At 51.1% G+C, this 8,748-nt stretch overlaps 3 protein-coding genes across 3 annotated transcripts; all 3 read left to right on the top strand.

Moving 5' to 3' along the window:
• Nucleotides 1–329: 329 nt before the first annotated feature.
• On the top strand, nt 330–2,968 carry Pmar_PMAR010312 (MAP kinase-interacting serine/threonine-protein kinase, putative; the record flags this gene model as incomplete). The annotated part of the gene is made up of 14 exons (XM_002788723.1): nt 330–488; nt 534–617; nt 662–806; nt 854–971; nt 1,026–1,107; nt 1,152–1,222; nt 1,279–1,370; nt 1,418–1,506; nt 1,553–1,623; nt 1,672–1,810; nt 1,851–2,062; nt 2,109–2,175; nt 2,494–2,607; nt 2,846–2,968. 14 exons carry the CDS (start codon nt 330–332, stop codon nt 2,966–2,968), a joined length of 1,566 nt encoding a protein of 521 aa, XP_002788769.1.
• A 1,114-nt stretch (nt 2,969–4,082) lies between these two features.
• Pmar_PMAR010311 (hypothetical protein) lies at nt 4,083–4,442 on the top strand (the record flags this gene model as incomplete). The annotated part of the gene is made up of 1 exon (XM_002788722.1): nt 4,083–4,442. One exon carries the CDS (start codon nt 4,083–4,085, stop codon nt 4,440–4,442), a length of 360 nt encoding a protein of 119 aa, XP_002788768.1.
• A 1,027-nt stretch (nt 4,443–5,469) lies between these two features.
• Pmar_PMAR010310 (hypothetical protein) lies at nt 5,470–5,758 on the top strand (the record flags this gene model as incomplete). Its single annotated transcript, XM_002788721.1, has 2 exons — nt 5,470–5,606; nt 5,692–5,758. The coding sequence occupies 2 exons, from the start codon at nt 5,470–5,472 to the stop codon at nt 5,756–5,758; spliced, it is 204 nt and encodes a 67-aa protein (XP_002788767.1).
• Nucleotides 5,759–8,748: the final 2,990 nt, after the last annotated feature.

Below are 8,748 nucleotides of genomic sequence, written 5' to 3'. Positions count from 1 at the left end.
TCGGATTCGACCGAACCGCTGAGAGAGTAACATTTAGTTTCGCATTTACCACTCGTCTCCTTTGCAAATTCCGTCCGTCTTACTCCCAGGCTGGCCCGGAACTGCCAAGCCGGCCTCATCTACGGATTCGCATTCACATGAAATAGATTTATGCAACTTCCTATCTATATCAATCCTCGTCTTGTCCTCTGCATATCCGCAGGACCCGTTACGGGGCCGTAATTTTACGGTACGGGGCTTGAAGCGTAACCGTAAAATTGAGCCGTAGCGGCCCGTAACGTAATTCTGCCCATCTATAGTGGACAGGGCAGCTTAAATGTTGACTATTCATGCCAGTTGTCTCAGTGAGAGGGGCCGCAAGGGTTGGAGGCCCAACATTGCCGGTAGCGGGACGAGCCGCTGTAGGACCTTACGTTAAGGGCTCGACTGGGGAGGTGTACGAGCTAATCGAGCAGCTGCAGTCTGCTTTGTTTGGGGGTGTCTATAGGGTAGGATGGGTGGCAAGGGAGGGGTATCGAGGGCATCGACCTCAGGCTAGGGGCTTGAAGTCTGGTAGGGACTATGCAGTTAAAGTACTGCACAAGAGGGAGCTTGCCAAGATGCATAGGGAGGCTAGGGTGGGAGCCCGTGGGCCCCCTGGTGTAGGATGGTCCCTCCTTAGGGTCATCGAAATGTCGAGTTGTGTGAGATGCCGCTGTCGGAGGTCACATATGCGTCTAAAATGAGGGATAATGATCATGTTCTTGAGCTGCTAGACCACTCGGAAGATGACCATTGCCATTACCTGGCGTCACCCCTGGCACGAGGTAGCGGGGCCTAGGTTGTGCATATGAGTTGGTGTCGCTGGTCACAGGAGGGGATCTGCTGGAGGCACTGAAGGAGGTCTCTAATGCTACCGAGAGTGGGTTCCAGGAGAAGATAGTGAAGTGTGTGGTGGCGGAGGCGGCCCAAGGCATAGCCCATCTACATAGGTAGTGTGGGGCTGCTGCTGCTGCTCCTGCACTGGTAGTCGAGTTCCCTATCAGCCACGGTCTGGCCCTACAGGATGTGTCACTGGAGAACATGCTACTATTTGTTGATCCAGAATCAGGCAACTATACTGTTAAGGTGGATGGTGGTGCTGGTCGTAGCGTGGCCTAGTTTTGGTCTAGATATGTGACCCAGGCCAGGCCACTGAGTTCACCATAGACAAGCATGGAAGGGAAGAACCAATACACTTCAAGTGGGGTCCATGGGAGCCTTTGTGGCATTGTATTGTACGATGGTTTTCCCCCCTAGAGGCCTCCTAGGGAAGTCTTTCCGGCCCCCTGAGCTGTACTCCAGAAGAGATTACATCGCCACAGCTGTTGACTCGTGGTGCCTCGGCTGGAGTAGGGAGGGTGGGCTGAGGGAGAGGGGAGTGTTGATGGCCCTCAAGGTATATTCTACCTACTCACTGCCAGAAGCCTCTTCCAGACGGCGGACCCTCGTAGTGGGGATAAGGACTGGATCGCCTTCTCCACTGGGGTAGGGGTTTAGCAGTATGCAGAGATTGCTGACTACACGGACTTAGGACGTGGAACAGCTCTTTAGGAGGAAGGGCGCCCGACACCTTTCTCGACAGGCCAAGGATTTGATACTCAAGTAGGGTCGGGCCTGGTTGAGGCTGTAGGCCTACGCTAAGCTCGTCAGGCTCATGCAGCTTGATCCTCGGCAACGGTTGAGTGTGGATCGAGTATTGGACCATCCTTGGTTCGTGGACAAGCCTAGCCCAGGTCGATGGCCAGCACCCAGTCATCTCGTCATTGAGGAGCGGGAGATGCTTGCCAAGGTAGTGAGCATCACCTCCCTAGTGCCACCAGTGTGCTCAGATACGTGCTCGGCTGGGCACGGCCAGTAGAGGGGCCAGTACGAATGCTCCTAGCGACAGTGGCACAGTGGTGGAAGCATCGGCTGAGACGGTTCGTGAGAGGACGGGTTCCACTACCTCGACCACTACAGAGTCCCAGAGGACATCTCTACGTGGACCTCGTCTCGAGTCCATTGATAGTGTCAACCGGACCAGTATAGGGTCTTCGAGGAGGTGATGTGAGGTATACCATGTGTACGGTAAGGCCGCCTCTCCATAGGTCAGCGAAGCAGGTGTCGGGGGCTCACAGGATGGACTCTAGACCGAGCATGGCCAGCGTCAGGAGCGTAGGGTTGGTCGTACCCTCTCCTGCCGCTACCCCATTCTATAGAATTCCCGACTGGCGTCATCTGCCACCCATTGGCCGATCGCTCACGACGTAAACGAGGGTGACAGGAACATCGCCGATACACGACATCCGTCGGCGGCGAGGATAGTCGGCAGTAGATGCCGTAAGCCTCTACTGCTCATTCCTATGATTCGGTTGCTTAGCTGTCAACTCCCCCCTGTATGGATCCACCCCATGTTTCGTGTCACCACGATCACCTCGACTCGCAGATGTGAGGGGATTGGACGGTGATGGGGAGTAGTCACCTTCCCTTCAGGCGATTGCTTTGAACGCCTATCACACTCGTCTATCACGGAGCCCTTCCCCTCCCCCACAGAGAGTGCCCTTCTCATCAATACCCAAATGGACGACTGTGGTCGATACCATGAACGTAGTAGTAGGCGAGATATACTAAAGCTGACCCTTTGTTAGGCTCGAGCTCGATCGCCCTCCCCACGCCTGTTACCGTCCCCCTCAGTGCATCATCATCAACAACAGTCTGGTCGTGTCGGCTCTAATACGATGGCTTACTCCCCAGATGCTACTGGCCGCACTGTTCATTATCGTGTCACATCGGGCGGCCAGTCACCCATTCTAGTGGGGAGTGGCTCTGCTGCTCTTCGTAGTAGATCGCCCAGCTTTATATCTATCCAGGGCAGCCCTATGGAGCAGAGATGGCCGAGCCCTATGCCGGGGCCAGGGAGGACGGCACTGTCCCCTCCGGTCTTGGGGAGAGGGCTGAGGCTGAGTAGTCGTGGTTGAGAGGCGTACTATTATATATAAATCCAACTCGAAAACTCGTATATCGCTGATCAAATGCAGTGTAATCAACTCCCATGCATGCGTCATCCTCGAGTACACAGTACTTCACTAAATTCTATGTTGTGTTGACAGCGATAATGTAAACTTCTATCTCTTTGTGGAGCATGGTCAAAGAGCGGAATGTGTATAGAGCTGGAGAGTTTGCCGGCACCGATACGACTAGAAAAACTTGTTCTATAGAAGTCGACCTCCAACACACAGTTACACGTCTAGTTGGATATATATTGAGGTGGGTTGGGAACACACCGTTAGCATCGAGAGCCCTCCTCTGTGCCCGAAATCTCAATAAGGGAATAGTATTGAGGTTTGGTGGACTGGGGAATAGCCGTGCCATGAGTGAATATTCTTCATAGGTTGGGGAAGGTGGTACAGCCAGGTTCTACAGCATAGCCTGAGCATACTGTGGAGGAAATGATGATTACAGCTGGCTCGCAAGCGGAAGGGATGGGCTGGCCGTTGGTGGGACGGAATGGAATTGGCCATCTCACCTGAGATTGTAGCATCGATTGCTTCATGAGGAATGTAGAACATCGCGTATCGTACACAACTTCGTATACGTGAGAAGGAATATCGTGGCGACGCTCGTCCCCAAGAGTGTTCGGAGTCAACAATTATTGAGTAGCAGTGGTGTGGCCTACGATAATTGTAGAAATTTAAAATCTGTATTTTTGTTCGCAAGTTACAACATTTTTCGAGTTATGCCTCTGGATGAACACCATTGCTTTAAGGTTACCTATGGCTTAGAGTTCATCACGACTGACCATCGCTTGTCAGAATACGATAATGATCATCTGACACGCGTCATTGAGAAGGAGTGGCACCAAGTACTCTATTGTATGCTACGATGGAGAGGGGAAGTCTTGTGATATCCGAAACTCAGACAAGCTCCCACTTTTTGCTCAATTTGCTCGCAGGGTTGATGATATTGGCCGAGATGGTTTTTTCGTTCTCGATGTGACCATTCTCCCCGAGGGCACCATCCCAAGCCCTCCTCCTCCACAAGCCGCCTCGGATGCACACCAAGGCATCGTCACAAGCACGCAGATGCATCAGAGGGAGCCCCGTTATCGTTATCGAGTTACGTTCAATGGAGAGTGCTTCGTGAGCGACTCTGTTAATCCTGAGGGCTTACCTCTGGCCGTGGTACTGGAGAAGACAGCGAGCGTGTGGTCGGAGCTCACCGACCGCACAGCAGCTATTCTCTGTTACGATAAGGTTGGGAAGTCTTGGAAGGTGACCAAGGAGACGAGCATGGTCGCTCTATTTGATTGCTTTGCTGAGGAGATAGTGAGGTCCTCTACTGGGGACACAGTCTTCATCCTCAAGCTGGCAGTTCTGCTCGAAGACACTATATTAACTCATATTAACTCAATATTAACTCGTTATGTCGTCCACCATAAGTGAATACCCTATTAACTCGTTATGTCGTACACCATCAGTGAATACCATATTGACTCATCATGTCGTCCACCATAAGTGAATACCCTATTAACTCGTTATGTCGTACACCATCAGTGAATACCATATTGACTCATCATGTCGTACACCATCAGTGAATACCCTATTAACTCGTTATGTCGTACACCATCAGTGAATACCATATTGACTCATCATGTCGTCCACCATAAGTGAATACCCTATTAACTCGTTATGTCGTACACCATCAGTGAATACCATATTGACTCATCATGTCGTACACCATCAGTGAATACCATATTGACTCGTCATGTCATCAATTCTGCTCTTTCGATGACCGATATTCATAGCTTGTGTGGATTAATTTAGTAGCTGTAGCTCTGGGGGGTCCATCCCATACACGACCACCCAACTCATGGGTTCCTAGGTAACATGCTAAGTTACATGGGCAGTGTTGGATGGCAGTGTGCCTTACACGTAACCCTCTTCAATGTAAGGAGTTCATTGTGTCGATACCTATAGTACTGTGAACAAAGCAGGAAATGTCCCCTGCAAGGATCATGAAGTGATGGTGGTGTGGGAGCGCACGTCAGCGAGGTAGACCCATTGAAAGGTATCCGGTTCCATCCTTAGTGACGGTATTTCTTGCGGATGAGTCAGAAGCACGACACTTCGCCCAGTGGTGAGGTTGGGCTCCTCCTCCCTACCTCCGGATGTCCCCGATTCACCCTTGAATCTTCTCTTTTGCCAACCCCCCATATTGTGATACGCCTCCAAGCCGCTCCGAGGGGGGTTGCCCTTTCCGCCAAGTGACGGGTCTACACCTACATGCTACGACTAGTATGAGCCTCTTCCTGAACATGCCTTAGTCTCGGCATTTCATCATGCTAACTTGTGCTTGGTGTTGGTCTATATATGGAGTACGGCCATCTGGAGTGAAGTAGGTTCACTAGGGCGTGGTATCATGGTTTGTTGTTATATTCCTGCTTCTTTTGGTGCCGTGTTGTATTCCCTAATGTCCTTTCGCGACTCTCCAGAGCCGAGAAGAGTGGATCTAGCCGGTATGTTCGGTTGCCTAGCGGACGCCGGTGATGCTGGAGTGATGGCATTGGAATCGGAGTTGACCACTTGCATGAAAGAGGCGGATGAATGGTAAGCATCGTATCGTAAGAGTCTTCAGCACCCGGCGTGGCTCAAAGCGTTGGGACATAATATTGAATAGGGTAGATCTGGACAGGAGGTTGTGGAGAAACAACCCATCAAGCAAAGTCGATAGGACTGCTGTCCTAGGGCCGAGTATATGAGGTCCTTTGTGGGGGTTTGGGGAATCCCATGGATGTCGTAACGTAAGTGGTAGTTACTACTAGTCACTACCACTTACGTTACGATTGGCATTGTTGGATACCTTCCATGAGTTTTTTTCACGTTCTCGTGAGCAGGGGAGTATATAACTCCGTCGTTTATAACGCCTGTTTCCACACCTACTACCTGTCCCCGTCACCGGGCTGGTGGTGGGGCCCTGTACTATCACTAGCACTCCTTCTATCTCAGTCTAGAGGACATACTTGCTGAAATACCATCATGGCTGGAGAGTAGAGGAGTCCCCATCCCCAGCAAGCCATCGGTTATGACAGCACCTCTCCTACACCATCATAAGGGTACCCTTCACCACCTCTCCACTCATCGTCAGCAGCACTTGTTAGAGCCACCTTCGGTCCCACCAGACTCCCTCTGCTGTTCTAGTGTCAATGATGAGAGTGAGGACCTGTCCAAGGGGGTTACCACAGCAGTGCCCTCTGCAACGGTCCCACGCTCTCCCGGGGACAAGCTACTGTAAGGGCGTATAGATGCAGTAATGAGGCATGGGGATACGTATCCGCCCTTCTCAGGTCGATCGGTAACCACTCAGTATTCAACATCGGGGACCAGTCCTCGGTACTATCTACTATACTGTAGGCGAGCCTATTGTGTTTTCTCTAGTGCTCTACTGCTACCGCTGGTCCACACAGCAACGATACGCAGCGATCTCGAGTGAAGGATCTAGCGAGCAAATTCGAGGTGAATAGTGGTGGGCAGCGAGGGAGACATTCTGGAGGGCAGACTAAGAAGCATTCGTCCTCCGCTCCTCGGCAGATGACCCGTACTAATACTACAACGTCGATGTCAGCCTCTGTGAAACGGCAGATGCAGAGAGGTGAGCAGTATGGTATCTATCTCGGCTTTCGAATGAATATTCCTGTATACACTCTTCCATGGTGGATCCTCGAATGGAATCGGTGTTATCCTTTGGTGGAAGGCTCGTTGCCCTTTTGGAGGGCAGTTATTAACTGAGATGTTTAATCAACGGGTTGCATGATACATCGGGGCATATCACTCAATGAGTGACACTCATCATCAATATCAACTGTATGTGTCTGGGAAGGCGCATGTGGACACAGGTTACTTTCCTGATGCGACTCCAGGAGGAGCAGACGACCCTCCAACGCCTGTATGGGCTAAGGGGAGGAAGAGCATAGCCGAGATGATGGAGACCAATGATGACAATGGTCAGTGCCCCTTGTTAGAGGCGATAGGGGCAGAGGGGGTGTTGTCAGTGTCACCTATTGCCGGCCAGAAGGGTGGAGGGATGGACCTAGACGTGCGGAGAGCCGTTGGTAGGTGCTCTCTACCGCTTGGAGTAGACCCCCCTTAGAGAGTCTACCTAGTGAGTACGAGGTCTCCAAGGTCTTCTCGACCCCTATACCGCCGACAGGGAGCGCACAGAGTGATGGCAGCTGCAACAAACGTGAGCAACAGTTTTGGAGGAATATACGTTCGCTTTTCTCAGCTGAACTTAGGAGTTTCCTTGCTGATTATAGAAAGCTCACATATGAATTTGGGGGGAAGTGTACCAACAAGAATTTTTCCAAATTCCCTTAGAATTTCCGAGGAGATTTGCAGCAACGCGTGTAGTTGACCATGTGCATGTTTGCTATGCAAGCATGTTGTACCACACTGTGTGAGAATGACACCATCCGTTTGGGCATCTCGTCGCAGTGAGGAACTCGGGTATAGCCGTGGAGTCGATCGGCTCCTTCGGCGGGCTTGGTGATATTATACCTAGGGAATTCGTGTCAGCCTCTTCCGAGGATGTGGGGTCTGGCCGGCGTGTTCTCCTCTCTACTACTGTGAGCAAGAATACGGCCCATCATCGGATAACCATAACAGGCGGAAAGGTGCTGCTGCTGCTGTTTATTTTAAAATACCACTCGTACCGCACCATTCGCACTTCCTAGGTGAAACGGCTGAGGAGCTTGGACTCCCCACCGAGGCTTGATGACCAGTAGGGAATGCCTGATAGCGTGCGGACAGCTAAGCAGCATTTGGTCAGGTATCCAATCTCGGAATACGATGAGGATACTGATGAGCATTCAGAAGATGCGAGACGGAAGGCAACGACGCAATCTGAAATCTTCGCTGTGCGTAGCGTATCTTGTAGCACATCCCCGCATGGTCTTTGGAGTGGAAGTCGATGGTATTGGCCCAATCCAATACCGACCCGGACAGCATCTTTGGTGACAGGATACCAGAGTGTGATATTCGACAGTAAGATATCTTTCATGTCGGGAAGTGTGCTATTGATGGTATAGGATATTCGGCGACATTGTAGCTTCGGGACAGCTGGACCCGCCCAACACACAATCCTTCAAGTAAGGGCCTTGGCGGTAAATGTGCAGTGTGTTATCCCAGGGATTACATCCGAATTAATGACAAGACAGGACGACGAGGCAGCACCGGCAATTGGAGATTTGACGAGTTGCTTGATGAAGAGGTTGGCTTACCTCCCTATGGTCACTGCTCGAGGTGCGTGTCAGATATATACTTACAAGCAGAAGATGAAACAAAACATCAAAGCTGGTAGCACATAACCGACCCCTCCCTCTTTGCTGTACTCTATTGTGGCAGAGAATGTATTTGTGGATTGCTCGCCGGATGCTGAAGTGGACGGTAGCGTCCTCGATGAGGAGTCCAACATCTGCATGCCTTGACCGGGATCATCATCAGTTGAGCTCTGCCAATGGACATATTGGTTTGATAGAAGCTTTAGGTGACGAGAGTACCATATAATGATGGCGTGAAGCTGCCATCTTGTTCAACCGTTCCACTATCATCGATGACTAGTTATCGTCGTATTGTAACATGCACGGTACACGTATCATCATCATCAATATTAAGGGGCTTCTCATCTATACTATGTGACTTTGGTTGATAGTGTGGAGTCCACGGAGTCTGTGGAGTGTTGTTCGATCCACAC

This window comes from Perkinsus marinus, assembly GCF_000006405.1.
Source record: "Perkinsus marinus ATCC 50983 genomic scaffold scf_1104296927884, whole genome shotgun sequence".
Classification (NCBI taxonomy): domain Eukaryota; phylum Perkinsozoa; order Perkinsida; family Perkinsidae; genus Perkinsus; species Perkinsus marinus.
The sequence above is the reverse complement of the archived record's forward strand: the minus strand, read 5'-3'. Positions and strand labels throughout refer to the sequence as shown.